Here is a 19,353-nt window from a genome sequence, read left to right as displayed (position 1 = left end):
TATTGTTTTATCAAAATCCAATCAGTAGTTTTTGCGTTAAAGAATTTCAAACATACATCCAGACATACAAACTTTCACATTTATAATATTAATAGGATTGTATATTTATATTATAAACAATAATATGGCAATTTCTTACTTGAAACATTTCAGAAGTACATTTAAAAACACAACATAATAAGTAAAAATTCGTGTAATGTTTCAAAATTTTTTCAAAGGTTTTTAAATCTCGGAGTCCGTAAAATACAAAAACAACAAAATAGTGTTATTTTCGTAGACATTTCCGTTTATAGAAAAATGTTATGTAGAAAAGAAATAGAATGAATCGAATGTTATAAGGAATAAATTATATTAAATAACTAGCTGACCCGACAGACGTTGTTCTGTATATAATAAATAAAATATTTTTTTTATATGAATTTGTCAATAATATATCATAACATCAAAAATTACTTCGTAAAATATGCACCCTGCTGTCGTAATGAAATTGTTTCACAGCAGAACTGTCAAACCGTGCGTCAATAAATTCTCTCATAGAAATTATGTATGGACACATCAAAGGAAAAACAAATTTGTTGTTTCTATTTAATTTAGCAGCATTTTCCTATTTATTCACCTTTTAAACCTTCTCTGGTCTTCCACAAATAATTCAAGACCTAAATTTGCTAAATCGGTCCAGCCGTTCTCGAGTTTTAGCGAGACTAACGAACATCAATTCATTTTGTATATATAGATTAATTGAGACCAATGACCTTCTTTTGTTTAATATGAAGTATTATTTTTATTTTTCGAATACTAACTTTGCTAATTTTTAATAAGTTGTACATCTAACAATGTGTAATTGTATCGATTTAAGTATATATTTCATGTAACAATTTATGAAAGTCCTAATAAAATATAAATAAACGATACAAAGCGACCTTGCGTCTAGTGAGTGGCCTTCAACTCGCGCCGTTTCCTCTCGGAGCATCAGGAGCGTATCTTAGCGACCGGTGCAGTTCCGGCGCTGGCTGCTCCCGGTCAGTGGGTCACCCGAGTGGTAGGTGGGAGGTGGGAGGTGGGACGTGTGGGAGGGGGAGGTTCTCGTAGCGCACAGTGCATCGCCGCATCCGACATGCGAGTAGCGGGCGCACGCGCATGCGCTCTGCGTAGCGCCGACGATTTCTAAGTGCTGAACGTGTTCCGTTGGTTACAGGCCGCTGACTGACCGGACTCCGATCATGAAGAGGACCAGGCTTCTGTTGGCGCTTGCTGCGCTCCTATGTCGGGTGAGTTCATAGACGTACAAGAGAAGAAGTAATATGGGAGCAGCAGTCTCACTGTCATTTGACTATTAAAGGTTCAAATAAAATACGTTTCAAATGATTAAAACAAGTATTTTTAAATTTGGTTTTCGCGTTAATGTAACATTATTATTTTGCACGGTACATGTCAGGTGGTTGACGTACATTTTACGCAAGAACCTAATGTAATAACACATCTGCTATATACGAGTTTTATTCCCTTAAAAAGTACCTATTTATTTAAAATGTGTAACACTCGTCTCTTTCAAAGAAGTTACAATCAAAAGTTTGTTCAAATCAAAGAACAAATCTTATCTCCGATTGATTTTTTTTTTGTTCGTTTGTTTTTAAATGTCACTGCTGACAAGATTTTCTTCGGAAATAACAGTTATTGTGAAATTAAAGACTAGTTTAGTAAATTATATTCAATATACTCATATCTATCAAAGTATACTGCAGCACATCCTAAGCATATTTTTTTTTTATCACTGAGGCATTGGTAATCATTTTTAAAGTGAAACTTTTATTACATCGTCTCAAACTTTTTCGTCTGTGTGTTGCATGTCGCGTGACGGTCGGGCTGCGCCTATAGTTTCCCATTATCATTCCAATTTTCCAAGTATAAAATTAAGATTGATAAAGCGATTTTTATACCCTTAATAGAATATTATTCCAAAAATTTTTAGTTAAATGTCTAAAATGTGAAAAAAGTTTCACTTTTACCGTGGTTTCCTAAAACCACACAATTTTTGTATATTTATTTTATTTTTACGAAAAAAAAAAAACACAAAGTGAGCGAGACATTCACCTTATGATACGCCCTGCCAATTACAATACAGTGCCGCTCAGGATTGTCGATTGAACCCAAAAGTCTACTGTAACTTGTTTCTTTTATTTAAAAAAAAATATCAAATAAATATTTAACTATTTAACTATTTCGCATATTATAACATTTAATTCAAAATTCAAATATTTATTCTGTAAGTAGGCCACTTAAACAGCACTATTACATGACTTAACATTGATTAACATTTTTAATACATTGCCAATTTTATGTATTGAATTATGACCAAAGTAGATTATTATTGATCTCAAGGCCGTCTTTCTTAATAATATTTTTTAAATTCACATATTGATAGGAAACAGCTTACAAATACACCAGACGATATAATTGGATGGTATTAGCTATAGCCAGTAACATAACCGTCCACTTTCTTGCAACGGACGAGAAAATTCCGTACTATGTGCATTATCATTGACTTTTTTACAGCGTTCGATATGCTTTATTCTAGATTTCACCACAACTGCAGATAATAATAACATTTTACCGTTCACGTGTTAAATTATGATACTCTACTTCGCTGAAATGAGAATAAAATCACGATATAGTCACAGAGAAATGTTTCATTTCAATTTATTAATTTCATACATCAGTAATTGTGGAATCTGAATTTAAGCTTGTGTTCTTTTACGCAAAATATTGTTTAATCCATATATATATATACTAGCTGTCCCAGCAAACGTTGTATTGCCGATATTAAAATCGCGATACAAAAGTAACTGTTAATCGTAGATGGGTGAAAATTTGAAGCTGTATGTATTTATTTCATGCTGACTCATAATCAACAATAACAAATAAAAAAAAATAAAAAAATAAAAAATAAAATTTGGCGTGGACCACCCTTAACATTGAGGGGGATGAAAAATAGATGTTGTCCGATTCTCAGACCTACCCAATATGCACTCAAAATTTCATGAGAATGGGTCAAGAATTCAAAGTTTAACACCATGACACGAGAATTTTATATATAAGATATGTTTTATTTACTGTTGCAGGATTAACAGGAGTTATTTCAGCTAATTCAGCTATTGATATTATCTTTCATGATACTTAGTTTATTTTTTTTTTATTTATTAGATGTTGTAGCTCACTTTCACTATGTACTTTCCATAGGAGCTGTATTTTCAAATTTTTGGGGGATTTGTTCATTGAAATACTCTTTTCACATGTTTAATTTTAAATCCTTTTTTACTTAAAATTCAATTTATTATTATAATTATCGGAGTAAATTAACATTTTTTCCTCAACATTTTATACGTTCATTTTAAGATCATTTATACGTTTAGATAGACTATGAAAGCTGATAAAACGTCGAAATAATTGAGTTTAGAGTTTTTTTTTTTATGGAATAGGAGGACAAACGAGCGTATCTGTTGTTAAGTGATCACCGCCGCCTACAATCTCTTGCAACACCAGAGCCAGTCAGAATCACAGAAGCGTTGCCGGCCTTTAAGGAAGGTGTACGCGCTTTTTTGAAGGTACCCATGTCGTATCGTCCCGGAAACACCGCACAAGGAAGTTCATTCCACAGCTTTGTAGTACGATTATTATTAGTCGGATTAGCTATATTGTATATATATATATCAGAGATTTCCACCTATATATTGACTCATCACGACATTTCTGGAACCTTAAGGCGTAGAGACTTGAAATTTGGTAGGAATATTCCTTTCACCGAGTACAGGTCACTTAAGAACGATTTTTAAGAAATTTTACGACACCCGCAAGAGTTTTTATTATTATAACAGACGTCGGGACAGCTAGTGACCAATAATATGTTTATTTTATTAATAAAAATATTTAACACGTGTCTTGTTGCATAGTTTATCGGTGTTTAAGTAATTAACACTTCAAGAATTCAATCAAAGTAGAATCTGTAACTAATGAGTATAGCATAGGTATGATGCATTCTTATGCATTGAGGTACTCAATGTCACGAAAGTTAAATAAATGAATTAATGGGGATGAAAAACAACCAGCCCAGTGTAATCTAGATTTTAAAAAAAATTCACTGTAATAAGAACTCTAACCTCAAACTCAAAAGATATTTATTGATATACTCGTAGGTCGAAAACGACACGCAAATGTTAGAGTAATACATTTTACCATTTACTACCATTTATTACTGACAAGAAATAAGATTTTACAAATTAATTTAAACACAAACTTAAAAGTCATTCAACAATACTCAAATGTTTCAATTATAGTAAGTTAAAAACAAAAATGCTACTAAGTCATAGATTGTTTTTTGTATTGAGCCCAGTGGATGCATCAATTTATTTACACTGTATATAAATAAGTATTTAGCGAGTATTAAATTAAATTATTAAGTTTTACAACAAAATATTATGCTGGTAGCTACCATTATTTGATAGTAATGGCTAAGGTAACAAACCATTAAATAAACTCTGTAATTGCAAAACTTAATAAAGCAGAGAGTATATTCAAGACCTTTTAATGAATATATATTTAAACTAGCTGACACGGCAAACGTTGTTTTGCCATATAAATCATTTTTAGAGCAAGACCGTTACATGGACATTGCAACATTACTTTATTTTTCTAAAATAAAAGATTTTTTCTAAAACAAATGTATTCTACGTTACTCCCTATTACATCAGCTACCTGCCAATAAAAATCCCGTCAAATTCGGTCCAGTCATTTTAGATTTGCCGGAACAAACAGACAGACAGAGAAAAATTGTGAAAAATGTTATTTTTGTATAAATACCGTATGTATATATTCATATACACGTAGTAAAAAGCGGTTATTTCAATATGACAAACAGACTCTGCAATTTTATTCATATGTATAGATGAACAGATTCATTGAGTTATCCGTAAGAAAGTAGTTGAAATGTGAAAGACGTACCTCGTGCGTGGTGCCAGTGTTCGCGATCTTACAACTAGGCTAATGATGCCGTTACCTATCCACATAAAACCATCGAATACTACTTAACGTTATTAATAAGCACAAAAACACAGCTCTTTCAACAAATAAATTGAAGAATATATATAAATTACATGTGGGAAATTTGTCTTATTAGAACGAAAGATTCCATTCACAAACATTATATATAGATCTCATTAAAAAGAGTGCTGGGAGAGTTTCTTGCGCCGCTTCTGCTCTTTCAGAGAATTTAAAAAAAAATTGAGAAAATAAGTGCCTTTTATGCCTTTTATTCAATTTAAAAAAGTTCTTCTACTTAAATAACTGCAATATTTTTAGATTGAACATAGTTCGGTGTTCAAAGGATAATTTATATGCAGCTCTTGTTTTATGAAGTGAGATTTTTTTATTATTATTAAAACAATTATTGCTAGAGTATATTTAGCTACATCATTAGTCTTAGGCTGATTTTAATGCGGTTTTGTATATGAGAGCTTACCAATGCGATGGCGAAGGTTCTAAGCTCCTTTTTTATATTTAGAATGACTAAATATTTTTGATTTCTCATACTCGGAAAGTAATGTTGTCTTGATCTGATCATTGGGTGGAAAATGCTGCTTCCATAGAGAGGGAAAAAATCATACAAATTACTTCCCACCTAAGAGCCGGAATGAACTTTAAAAATAGAACTGCTGTGAAGAGTTTTATAAAAAAAAATGCTGCGGCCATGTGACTTTCTAAACAGCCAGTGTGAACTTAGCGCAAACTTCTTTGAGCGGAATAAACTGCAAAAATTACGCGGTAAGTTCCATATTTGAAATTTAAAAAGTCGATATAAATTGGCGGGATACTAATCTGTGCTAAGATAACCAAGTAATTTTCCCCATATTCGAAATGAAAAGTAGAGTGTTTAACTCGGGTAAAAGTATCAATTCCTACTCGGACTATAGCCGACCTCGCTGCGCTCGGGCGTCTAAATACCTCGGGAATTTATTCTTTCTACCCTCGGTTAACAATCTACTATTGTATCATGTAAGATAAAGAAAACGTTATATTTTCATTATTAAGTAATTCGTAAAAAACTGTAACCATAACTTACAATTAATAAGAACTAAATAACTAACCCTCAAAAACATAACAAGAACGGGACCTTTTTGTGTTGGAAAATTTTGAATCCACTCGGACAAAACCGCCAGGTAACACTAAACTGATGAAATGCTTAGCGATCGTGATAAGTCATCTCTGTATCGGTAACTTTCACTACGTTCAAATTTCGAACTTTGTGATGCAACCGCTTCATGCAGACGATTTCATTTACAGTCGTGACTTTAATTACACAGTATTACCTAACAATATTAAATCAGCCAATATCTGATGTGATTTTGTACATTTTAGTTACAGTATGATATACATGATATACACGTTGTTTGACCGCAATGAACTCCTGAAGTACTGAACCAATTTTTATCAATTTTACAGAAAAATATAAAATTAAACAGTTACACATGGCCATACATACCAGGCTCACTCTGTGCTATGATTAATAAAGTAATTTATGTTATAATAACCTTTACCACACCACCGTTTTTTAACAATTCTTATAAATTTCGTTTTTACATCAGATAATAATATTTTTTATTTTATAATTTGTATCTAAGGAGGGTACTAATAATTATTCAAGCAGCATGGTTCGCCGACATACCTCGTTGGTTAACGTTCATCAAGCAAAATTCAATGTACTATATTGTTAACGTTTTTCGAAAATATTAGACATTTAGTCTCTTTAATTAGATAATAGGCTTAAGCTTTTGAGTACTACAGAACCTAAGTCCTAAATAGTAGTGTATTATGACGTCAAAAAGGATTCAGAAGTTATTAGTTTTGAGTTGTTCAGGTCACATCTTTTAGCTATGTTCATTTGCCCAATATATTATATAAAAAAATGTATTTTAAGATAATAAATGATATGACTATTATTATACCACAAAACTATCATTTATTATTGTGAATAGTATAAGCTATTGACTAGAAAAATGGTCCGCAAATTGCAAGCACTAAATAAAAAGCTTCTTCAGTGCTAATACTAATATATTCTTGATTAAACCATTACATTATATTCTTGACTAGCTGACCCGGCAAACGTTGTTTTGCCATATAAAGTATAATTCACGCGATAGTTTTATAAGTTATAAAATATTGCCTATATTATGGCCTGTACATCATTTTGTTCTATTGTCAATAGTTTTTGCAGCGCACGCAAAAATAGGTTTTCGATTTTACACCTTGTGTTACAAAATAGCAATTTTATTACGGATCCCTAATTTTGAAAAAAAACATAGCCTATAGCCTTCCTCGATAAATGGACTACCCAACACTGAAAGAATCATTCAAATCGGACCAGTAGTACCAGAGATTAGCGCGTTCAAACAAACAAACAAACAAACACTGCAGCTTTATAATATTATAGTATAGATAATGTAATGTCAGAACCATAATGTTAACACCAGGAACAGACATAAAGGTATGATGCCTACTACTCGGCTAAGTCGAGTTAGTAAGTCTTTTGTGGGGCGAAGTATATGCTTTTACAGCAAGATCCCAGAAAATGTTCAAAACAAAAGTATTACGTTATTCAAAAGAATTGTTAAAAAACGTTTGTGTGGTAAAGGTTACTATAACATAAATAACTTTATTAATGATACCACAGATTGGGAATGGAGTGACCGCCTTCAGGCTATTAAATAATAAGTTTAATTGTACAATATTACTTTGTAAACATATTTATTCGATGAAAAAAAAAAGCCCGCTGAGTTTGTTGCGCCCATTCTTCTCAGGTCTGAGGCATTCATTTTGGAATGGGTGGTAGTTTTTTGACTTTCAATAAGTAATGTCACATTCTATTTTGAATGAAAATATTTGAATTTGAATATGGTAAATATCAATATAACATAAATGGCTTCTTAATGATATCAGAGATTGAGAATGGAGCGACCGCATCAGGCTATTTAAACAATCAAAATTATTCTAACAAAATTTCATCAAAAAAACATGCCCACTGAGTTTCTTACGCCCTCTCTTCTCAGATCTGAGGCGTATTTTTTTAAATGCCTGTTTTTTGATTCAATAAAATTAAAATCCTTTTTTTTAAACATAAATTTGTGTATGTAGTAACTTAATAAGTACATCCTCTTAGTACGAACATAAAGCGAATCTGGTTGAATCAATTTCTGTGTTAATGTTTATATAAAACTTTCGAGTTTTGTCATGTGATATGTGGAGCCTACATAACACAGAACGCGACATAACCACTCTCTTTGACCTTTTCATCCGAAAATTATAGGCAGATATTGCAAGAATACGAAATATCTCACCGAGATATTTAAATGTATACCCAAAAGAATATTCTCGATTTTTCGATTGATACCAATAACACTATAGTAATAATACTATTGACACACTTTTATACAAATTATCATGTCCCAAACTAGGCATAGCCTCTACTATGGGTACAAGACAACGATATATTTGATATAATATACTTACTTAAACATACATAAATACATAGAAGCATCCATGAATCGGAAACAAATATCTATATTCATCATGTAAATGATTGCACATACCGGTATTCGAACCCGGGACCTCTATAGCTCAGTAGGCTGGGTCACAAACCACTGGGCTATAGGGGTTGTTTACTATGCTTGTAAAATACTTCTAACGACTACTCTAATTACGATATGACCTTGAATTTATTTAGAGCTTGTTTTAAGAGCAGTAAACGTTTTCTAAAGGGCAGACAACGCTTCTTTTTTTATGAAAATAAGGGACGAGACGAGCAGGACGTTCACATGATGGTAATTCATACGCCCTACCCATACAATGCAGTGCCGCTCAGGATTCTTGAAAAACACAAAAATTCTGAGCGGCACTACAATTGCGCTCGTCACCTTGAGACATAAGATGTTAAGTCTCATTTGCCCAGTAATTTCACTAGCTACGGCGCCCTTCAGACTAAACCACAGTAATGTTTACACATTACATTACGGCAAGGAAAAGGCCTCCCACTGGTAATAATAAGACTATAAGATTGAAGGAATCGTGACAATTCTAATAAGCCTAAACAGGGCTAGAATATATGATTCTATTGTAGAGTTCCGATACCCACCTTGGCTTCAGCACCATCGAACTGGTGCTATTTTCATTCTCCTTAATGCCAGCGACCTTGAGCGATATGAGTTCACGGCTGCCGGCCCGCCATCTATGTAACAAAGCCAATATTTTCAAAATTATTGGGTGGAAAACAGTTGATATGCTTACAATCTTCGTTATTCATTACTAATCTGAATAAATTAACCTACACAAAAAAGTAAAAGCTATAAGAATAACTTTTCTAAAAGAAGTACCAAAAAAATGCGTCGCGCCATGAAAAAACTTGTTTAACTTCAAAGAAAAGTGGTAGTTCAAAAAGGATCGGCAGTGTTAACTATAACCAACAGCAAACATTAGCAACCTACAAATAAGAGTTAAGGATATGTGTAACAGGATTAAGTATTGTCATAGCTCCAAATGCTATACTTTCACCACAAAACTTGTCTAAAAACACCATGTTTGCGTGTTTTCTGCTTACTCTTCGCCTTAAATTTGGTTCTTTATAGTCACTCAATTATCTTGTTACGAGTCATGAATTACTTACTTTTGAAAAGTCCCAGTGGCCATTTGGGGTTTTCAAAATCAGTTTCGCGTCTCAGAAAACATGCTCTATATTTTCTATAAATTTTGAGAGGTTCCCTAAGATCTTTATCATTAGATCTGAAGCTTTGTGACAAAAGGATCTCTATTCGGGAGATATTCACCCAAAACATAAAATATTTCATTCTGTTCCTAAACAGCGGATATATGAGGTAAAGTATTCTAAAGGCGTTTTAATTTGAGTCTTCAATTTATTTTCCATATTATTTAGGTCAAACGGGTTTTGTGTCTCCCCTAAAATTTGGCATATTGTAATGGCCCAAAAGGAAACGGATGCGGCTAAGCTCGAATGCTTTCACCTGTCGTGAGGGCAGCGTGTACCATATTGAGTATGTCTGATGTCATAGTAAGCCACCCAAAGCTTTACAATATTATTTGAGTACATTCTTGAAAGAAATATTATTTTCTTTGGGCGTTTCTGTTAAAAAGATTTATTTTTACTTATAATTTTTGCTTGATTATTTAATACATAAAAATAGCTATATATAGCTTTTCAATTGAATCTAAAGGGAAGTCGGGCAAGTTGTTAGTATGGCCACACACACTCATACCACGCAAAGGTCGTGAGGAGCTGATCGAATTATAGGGCATCTAGAATGACGTTCTAAACATATAGAAAAATTAAACAAAGCCACAAATTACACCATTATAAGCTTCGATTGCTATACATTGCCGCATTTATTCCAGTTGTATAAAATATTATTGGTCAATAATCAGCAATGTAAAACATTTATTCAGTTCAGGTTTGATTTGGCCAGTGATAGTTGACACACGACTAAGGAGAAAAGTGTGCTTACATTGTCTTTAAGCACACTTCTCCGTTCCGCTATTAGACTCTTATATGTGGCATCTAGATCTCTGTAGGTTCCTCTGCTGGATCAGTAAGCGTTGCGTAGAGAAGTCCCTTTATTTTGTCTTCTATCGCCTTTCTGACTGGAAGTATTCCGATCAGCTGTTTGACCGAGTCTTGCCGCTGAGATTCAGTCAGTAAGACTGAGTCGTCAGGTTTGGCCATGTAACGCTCGTTTTATTATAGTCGGCTAGAGACGAACAAAGGGAGCACGATCAGTCAGCGAAAAACTTTACGAATATAGAACTAATAAAAAAAATTGTTTTACGTATGATAAACCTCGTCTTGATGAAGATTTACACTTTTCATCTCTGTTGTGTGGTCTTTAGCATACACCGCTTTTTATAAATTATACAGGATGATTTGTTTTTATTCTATATTTTTTAATTTAATTGTAATTATTTTATATGTGAATTTCCTTCCATGTTTCGCTTCTGCCATAAGTCCCGCGGATGATCATAATCTTTATTACAAGGTCTTTCAAAACTGGGTGTGTTTATCACCTAATTTAATTATAAACGCTTTTAGAAACAGACCACCCTTAACATGATAAAGGGTTTAGATTTCGTATTCAATGCTGGAGATAATAAAATTTCATCAACTATATAATATAATGATAATGATCCGTTAGCAATGTAAAGTACAGTAGCCGGAGTAAACAGTTACTATAGCGTGATTTACAACACAGATAATTGCCATACATTCACTTAATAATATCCTAATTTTGCTTTTCTTTAATGAAGCAAATGATTTCAATTAGCTGAAAAATCAGACCTATTCCATTATTTATTTACAGTGTGTGAATTGATGCATATACTAAATTCAATAGCTCTTCTGTTTTTTTATTTATTAATATACATCTAAGTATTTTCGTAACTTATTCGTGTACATAATGCAATGAATGTTTTGACTTTGTAACTGAACTAATTTGTACAACGATAAAGCTATAAATATAAAAAACTAGTAGCAATGGTAAAAAGTATATCATTTACTTTATGTATCATTTCATTAGTCTAAATAAAAAAAGTATTTTCGTTTTGATTTGATTTATCTGTTGAAACGAATTTGAATAAATCTTTAAGATTATCTTAGTTATCTAGTGTTGAGGTGAACTGAAGCGCTGAGGATACGACAGATATTTATAGTCCCTATATTCTCAAATATCATAATAATCCTAAGTTATCCTGCTTAGATCGTCCTCCAGCTAATCCCATCCAACTTAAAATTGATTGCAAAATTAATTATGAATATAAAATGCAAATCAATGAAAATGGTAAAAATCATTTAAATAATGTTTCAAAACTCATTAATGCCGATGGTGCAGCAGATATATGCTTTTAACTTAACCGTGGTTATTTAATACATAATTTTTATGGTTTTTATTCTGTCTTCCAGCTCCATAAACAATGGAGCATTGACAACAATGAATGACTATTCAAAATTACTCATAACACATCTGGAACATGAATTAGAATTTACTCCAAAATTTATTTGCGTATACTCCGAGACAAATATTTAAAAAATTCCTTGTAGTAAACGGTATTTTAAAAAACTAATTAAACATGTTTGAAATTTAAATTTATGTTAAACAGCTGTAAGTCGTTTAGATATTATAGATAATTAATTAAACGTACCTAAATAAATCTCGAAAGCAGTCTAGAAAGATACCTTTCCGACACGTCTGTGACATTTTCTTTAGCAATTTGCAAACTCGAGCAGTGGGTAATTTCTAACCGGTATAGAAAATGATATCGCTACAATCTTACCTAGCTGCTTCTATTAACTACACATTCTTGTATTTATTCAATTAAAAAAAAGCAACCATATATAGATGAACTTGTTTATAAACTTTTCTTTACAACAATTCTATTTTCGTTGTGGTTTTCGCTCAAATGATTATTGCAAAACGGTGTCAACATGGGATATTACGTATAAGTACTAAAATCATGTTTTTTGAGCGTTTATCGCGATCAGTTGCTTTGTGATGATTTAGAGCTGACAAATAACTTAATATTTAAATAATTTTCCGGTTTGAATCCTGGTAGGTGCAATAATATATATGATGTACTAGCTGACCCGGCAAACGTTGTTTTGCTATATAATTTTTTTTAGAGTTTGACCTTAAAATAAAAGATTTTTCGAAAATAAACGATATAACTAAGTTACTCCTTATTACATCAGCTACTTGCCAATAAAAGTCCCGCCAAAATCGGTCCAGCCATTTCAGAGATAAGCCGGAACAAACAGACAGGCAGACAGACAAAAATTGCAAAAAATGTATACATATGAATGTTTGTTTCCGTTATGTTTAAGTAAGTATATTGTATTAAATATATCATTGTCTTGCACCTAGTATAGGCTATGCCTAGTTTGGGGCAAGATAATGCGTGTGAGAATGTGTCGATATTATTATTATTATTTAAATCAGATTAACACACGATACATCGATCTTGGTACCGACTACTTTCAGGCCATTCAGAGGTAAGGACCTCTGAATGGTCTGAAAGTTAGAAAATAAAGGTATTAAGATGAATGTAGTAACTAAGTTTGTGGTTACATACCGTCTAGTACTGGATGAAATAAAAAAAAAACTTTAAATAGTCCTATACTAGTCTATACCAACATCGACGAATCGTGAGTAAAGACGACTTAAATCAATAAATTTTGTAATTTAATATTGAATTATAATATTATTCTTGGACCTACAATCAAGCTAATTTAAACCTAAGTAATCTTATTACGAAAACATAGACTTAAGGTTTTCTTCGTTTGTTGTGTGTTAAGTACTTAAATACATAAATACTGACGCATCTGAAGTACTTGTAGCTAGCACAAGGACTTTGGTAAGATGAAAACTCAATATGAATACAAATGTACTTGTTAAGTCTATAACAAGTAGAAAGTTTAACATTCTACAAGGTAGTCATTGAGTCCATAGTCATCCAGTTGCCACTTGTATTAACTCTCACACCATATTCATCATAATATTATATTGCGAGGCCCATCCAGTATCAATGTACGGACTGCGGACCGTGTGAAGTTTTCTTTAAACTCAGACAATTAGAAACTTGAAGTACTGATACCATATCTCAAATGTGTAAAACACTGACGCTGTCATCCGATCAAGACTTACGACTACCTAATAAATTAAAAAAAATACTTAACCAAAAATAAAATTGCAACATTTTTAAGCTGAACGAAGATACAGATTAAAATAGAGAACCGCAAAATCGGCTGATAAACTGATTGGTTCGTGCACTGTGTGTTTTTTTTAAAAAAAATCAGGCTCTAGTAATTAAATAATAATTCGTAAACAGTCAAAGTGTCAAATCATACAGGTGTCCTACAAATTATATGAAACGGATTTGCATAGGTAGATAATATGCAGTTTTAGACATATGAGTTTTTATCGTAGTTTTTGCCAAATTCGGATTTAAAACATTTATAATTCGCCACAGATCATCATATGGGGTTGATTCGGGTAGCTAGACTTTTACGTGACACTATTTTTGGGAACCACCACCATATTCTTGTACTTATACATGACTAACATTAACGACATTATAATCTACGAAATATGCATGGCTAGACTATACTTTTGACAAGGCAAGTTGCAGTCATTTATACCTACGCATGTATACGTCTAAAGGTTAGGTAGGTAGAGTTAAGGCCTCCAATTCAGAGTACTCAATTTTACAATAAAATACCAGACAGTATACTATGACTCACTGAGCACAAATTCAAGAAATATATATATTTTTGAATCATTTATTTCAGAAACAAAATTACATATTGATACGTACATATATTCTGTCAAAATGCGCAGCAGTTTGGCGGTAGTAACTGTCGTAAACATGTTTCGCATATTATAAATATTTGTCTCCAAAACAATAATATGTTTTTGTGTGTGACAATTTAGAAGTCCCTATCAATATTTCTTATATCTATTTATTATATACATTGTGCTAAGGAAAACTTTCACAATAATTTCTATACCTGATTTTTTGTTTTGCAATTCGACAATTGTGTCGCTTTAAGGTAAATAAATATAGTTATTACCCATTGCATGGTACGCATACCGTAATAATTACATATTTTAGGTACCACTAGCTTGTTTTTGTTAGTTAGCCGAGTTGAGTAGGTATGCACTCTCTTCACTACGAATTTAGTTTTATCTCGACATTGTTCGGTATTAAAAATTCTATAAAATATAGAGGATAATGAAGCATGGTTCTTGTCTGGTTCTGCGATGACAGACAGACAGAAGTCTCTTATTAGTTCTTCTCCCCATGTCAAAGCCCCACGAATTGATGTAGCTTAATGACGTTTACCAAGTTTTGTTGCAATATGTTATGTTATGTTATTACTCCCTATGCCCTATGGTATACAAATATATTTCTATTTCATACATAGAGTAATGCCTGTCTTCCTCGAGTTGGAGGACATTATGCACCTTCATTTACCATTGTCTTGATAGATATGCCTCACTTTTTCCACTGTCATCAAACTTTTCATGCATGCTCTTTTGATTTGGGGTAATGTTCTAGGTTAACCTTTCCTAATTAATATAGTAACACTAAATAATACTTACTTCGCTTAACACAAGTAAAACTAAAACAAATAAGTTGATAAATTCACAGAACTATGAATGTGAAAGCAGGTGAATTAATCTGCAGTATGATTACCATGATTAATATTGTAATTGGTAGCACGAGGCATCAATGTAGAAAGTGGTAAGAGCGCCTACGTTGCGCAGGGTGCGGGGAAGTAGACTGCGACGTAGCGAAGGCGGCCGCGCAGATTACTGGAATGTGCACCACGCTTAACGCAGCACTGCATACATTTCATTATAGTGATCATTTTACTCTGCCATTATTATAACTGTCTAGAGAGAATCTGATTACAATTAAATCCTTTTCGCACTCATTTAACGCTAAATTTTCAGGCTTGGACATTTCCCATTTGGTGTTTTGATCTACGCTACATAATTGGACCATATAGAATTGTTGAGAAACTTGCCTAATCAAACGTTATAAATTCAATAGATGATGTTTCTAACTCCGGCATCGTTCATAAATTTTCATTACAGATTTTATTTGTATAATTATTAATCCATATCCATTGTACTATTCCAGGGATAACATTTTAAAATCACAAATCGTTTCTAAGTTTACCGACGTTAATCTATTACCCTTCGGCTTTATACTTGTGTGACATAATAACTTTAATGTATATCAAATCTCATTCTACGTTTTGTTCTTTCAGGAAGCATCATGCGAGCCACCAGTGGATTCAGCCTCATTGCCCTTGGAACACCGCGGTGGCGCGTACGGACCACCGCTGCCGCCTGCCCACACAGATGATCCCTGGCCTTTGACAACTCCTGACAGTCCAAAAATAAAACATCTCCAAGTACAATGTGAAAAAACTCATATGCGTGTCAATATAGAATTCGATAGACCGTTCTACGGAATGATATTCTCCAAAGGATTTTACAGTGATCCACATTGTATGCACATGAAACCAGGAACCGGTCACTTGAGCGCAACATTTGAAATATTCCTTAACAGCTGTGGCATGTCTAGTTCTGCTAACCATAATGTCGCTACATACGGCAGTCCCACTCCTAGTGGATCGTATGTTGAAAACACAATTATTGTTCAATACGATCCTTACGTTCAGGAAGTTTGGGACCAGGCGAGAAAATTGAGATGCACATGGTACGACTTTTACGAAAAAGCTGTTACTTTTAGACCGTTCCAAGTAGACATGTTACACGCAGTCACGGCAAACTTTCTCGGTGACAACTTGCAGTGTTGGATGCAGATCCAAGTTGGAAAAGGACCTTGGGCTTCAGAAGTATCTGGGATAGTCAAAATAGGACAAACCATGACGATGGTATTGGCGATTAAGGACGACGAAAACAAATTTGATATGCTTGTAAGAAACTGTGTAGCCCATGATGGTAAGAGAGCCCCGATACAACTAGTCGATCAGTATGGATGCGTAGTCAGGCCTAAGATTATGAGCAAATTTCAAAAGATAAAGAACTTCGGGCCATCAGCATCAGTTGTTTCATTCGCATATTTCCAAGCATTCAAATTCCCTGACTCAATGAATGTCCACTTCCAATGCGTTATTCAAGTTTGTAGATATAACTGCCCTGAGCCTAAGTGTGGTGGTCTTGGTGCCGATTATGGAGTGCCTTTATTAGGTGGAAATTCCTTAGGACCTGGAGATTATGGTTTATCTAACTCTCCTCATGGTGAATATGGTCCACCTCCAGGCCCGCATTCTGAATATGGAGTACCGCCAGCTTTCCCCGATCCTAGACATCCTGCTGATTCATCTGGAGCATATTCTGAAAAACGAGATGACTCAGTACCACCGCCACAAGTTCAAGTCTCATCAACTCCAAATGCACCGAGTCCATCGTCCCCTGCCCCAACACGTGACGAAGATGATGTGAACCTACCTCCTCCACCTCCACCAGGCAGGCGTGGAGTATACAACACCGTGAAAAGAAAAGATGAGGGCCATGGCAACCTTGCAACGCTTGGAGGTCGTCCACGATCCGTAGAAGACTTGCCAGAAACTTTGGTTGGAGTACGAAGAAGAAGAGAAACATCAACACCTGCTCGAATATACAAAAGAGACGCTCAAGAAATGACTGACGTAAACACGAGTCGTATTATTCAAGTTGTCGCTCCAGGAGATGTCAACTTCGCTTTGAATAATGCTGCGACAAACGAAACAGTCGTAATACAATCCCCAGCTACAGATCCGGAAACGATATGTATGTCCGTCCCATCTTTTGTAGCTGGTCTGGTTATGTTATTGTTGGTTTTGGTGGTAGCGTCGTTAGTAGCCGCATTTCTATTCGTTCGTGTCCGGGCGCTCGACAGAAAGGGTACCCACGGTGCTACAGCTTATTTTGAAACGGATTACGTAAAACATACGAATTAGTGGAGGCGTCTTAGTGCGAATGTGACGGGTGGACGTTGAATGAACTCTTCTCAGATCCAAAGAGCGAGCGAGTATCGGTCTCGGCTGTCGGGCAAACGTTGTCGCTGTTGTGAGCGTATCTCGATGACTTGTGACGTATTTATATAAGCTATTTAATGTGTGTGATGTAAAATGTTCGACTGCTTTTTGTAAATTATTTTATTCGTGTGTGAAACCTGCGCCTTTTATAGTCGTTTAATATGTCTATTGTAATTTTGTAAAGAGTTGTAAGTAAGAAAAATTAGACTAAGTTGTACTTATACCAATTAAAGTGTCGTGTGAGATGGTTGTAACATTATTTTTTATTTTCGTAACATTCGAAACCTGCTTAAAATATTTTATACTGAATCATTAAGACATATTTCTCTGTTTGTCACGATTTGGTGATTACATTTAAAATTTGGATCGCAGCTCTTAATAGTTTGAAACAATATAAAAATTGCAAAATGATCCTGTCCAAATGGACGTATACTGCTCCTCCTCAGTGTGGCTATCAAAACTTTCTTCCGTAAAGTAAAATTGTGAAACTCTTTTGCGAGGTGGTCGTAAGAATAATAATAAGAAATGCGTTACTTCAAAAAAACGTATACACTTTCATAAAAGGTAGGTAATGCTATCGGGGGTTCTCTGGTATTTCAAGATAACTTCATGCGTCGAAATAGTAGAAATCACTAACCATACGTTAACATATAAAATCGAATACTTTAAAAAAAACCATTAAATTTTTTATAATAGTATAGAGGAAAAGAATCTTCGCTTTTTATTAGACATTAATTTGCAAAGTTTATTCACATTTAATTGCAGTATATATGTGCCATTTAGTTCGACAAATTATTGCCATCCTATAGGTAGTAACATGATCCTGTTTCTGTATAAATTTCGGGACTTCTGTAGTAGTTTAAGCAGTTCTCTTTTGAACGAGAAAAAATTTGCGTGGGTAGGTCATATTCCGAGATTGAGTTCAAGCGCCCCCCCGTAATGTCAAACCGCGCACTACGAGCGCAAATTTGCAATGCTAGACGGGACTAACCACAAACTTTGCATACATACATACAACCACAAATTACTCCCATAGATACGCAGGGGTTGTTTGTTTAATTTTGTAGAAAGAATTCCGTGACACTCATTTCAAACACTCCGCTGTGATATCAAAATGTATTGTATGTTTTTTATACGAGTTTAATACGCATGTGTGCCTAATACACTAACTGTTTACGGGGTCAGGCAGCAATCAATCCTGCTAATAGAAAAAAACACCAAGACTAAGAATAAAATATTTATTTGTAACAAAAATAAAGCCAAATCTTAACTTAAAAAGGAAGTACATGTCTTTATTAAAAAATGCACCGCCAGAACCTTGTCATACATACTGGCAAGTTTTTAGAATTGTCAGTCTTTCTTACCCACCTACTGTCAGTACTTCGGTCGCAACGCCTGCACCGGATTCCAGGTAAGAGCTAAGTATGTATGATAAGGCACTTACGATTTCATAAAAAACTACCAGCACGATACGAGGGCTATATGTCAGTTTTCTAAAAATTAACATCTACTTCGATAGAAAATAGACATAATATATCAAGGCACTAATGTATTTTGCCATAAAGCTATGAGCGTCGTGAGCATGATCCAACCTTGATAAAAATCTGATACTTTCATTTCGAACTACTACTCGCAGCAAACCTACCGTAGCGTTGGCAAAGCAAGACCCGAGAGACGAGCGTACTGTTACTGTTTCT

At 33.9% G+C, this 19,353-nt stretch overlaps 1 protein-coding gene across 1 annotated transcript in view; it reads left to right on the top strand.

Moving 5' to 3' along the window:
• Window positions 1–17,910, top strand: part of LOC126976771 (cuticlin-4) — a 50,119-nt gene extending 32,209 nt beyond the window's left edge. Inside the window, exons 3-4 of the mRNA XM_050825351.1 lie at window positions 1,196–1,268; window positions 15,878–17,910. Coding sequence (XP_050681308.1) covers window positions 1,221–1,268; window positions 15,878–17,578 — 1,749 coding nt within the window. The 5' untranslated portion in view covers window positions 1,196–1,220 and the 3' untranslated portion in view covers window positions 17,579–17,910. The remainder of the gene's footprint in view (window positions 1–1,195; window positions 1,269–15,877) is intronic.
• Window positions 17,911–19,353: the final 1,443 nt, after the last annotated feature.

The sequence above is a fragment of the Leptidea sinapis genome, chromosome 42, assembly GCF_905404315.1.
Source record: "Leptidea sinapis chromosome 42, ilLepSina1.1, whole genome shotgun sequence".
NCBI lineage: Eukaryota > Metazoa > Arthropoda > Insecta > Lepidoptera > Pieridae > Leptidea > Leptidea sinapis.
Note: the sequence above shows the minus strand (reverse complement) of the source record. Positions and strands in the feature narration are given on the sequence as shown.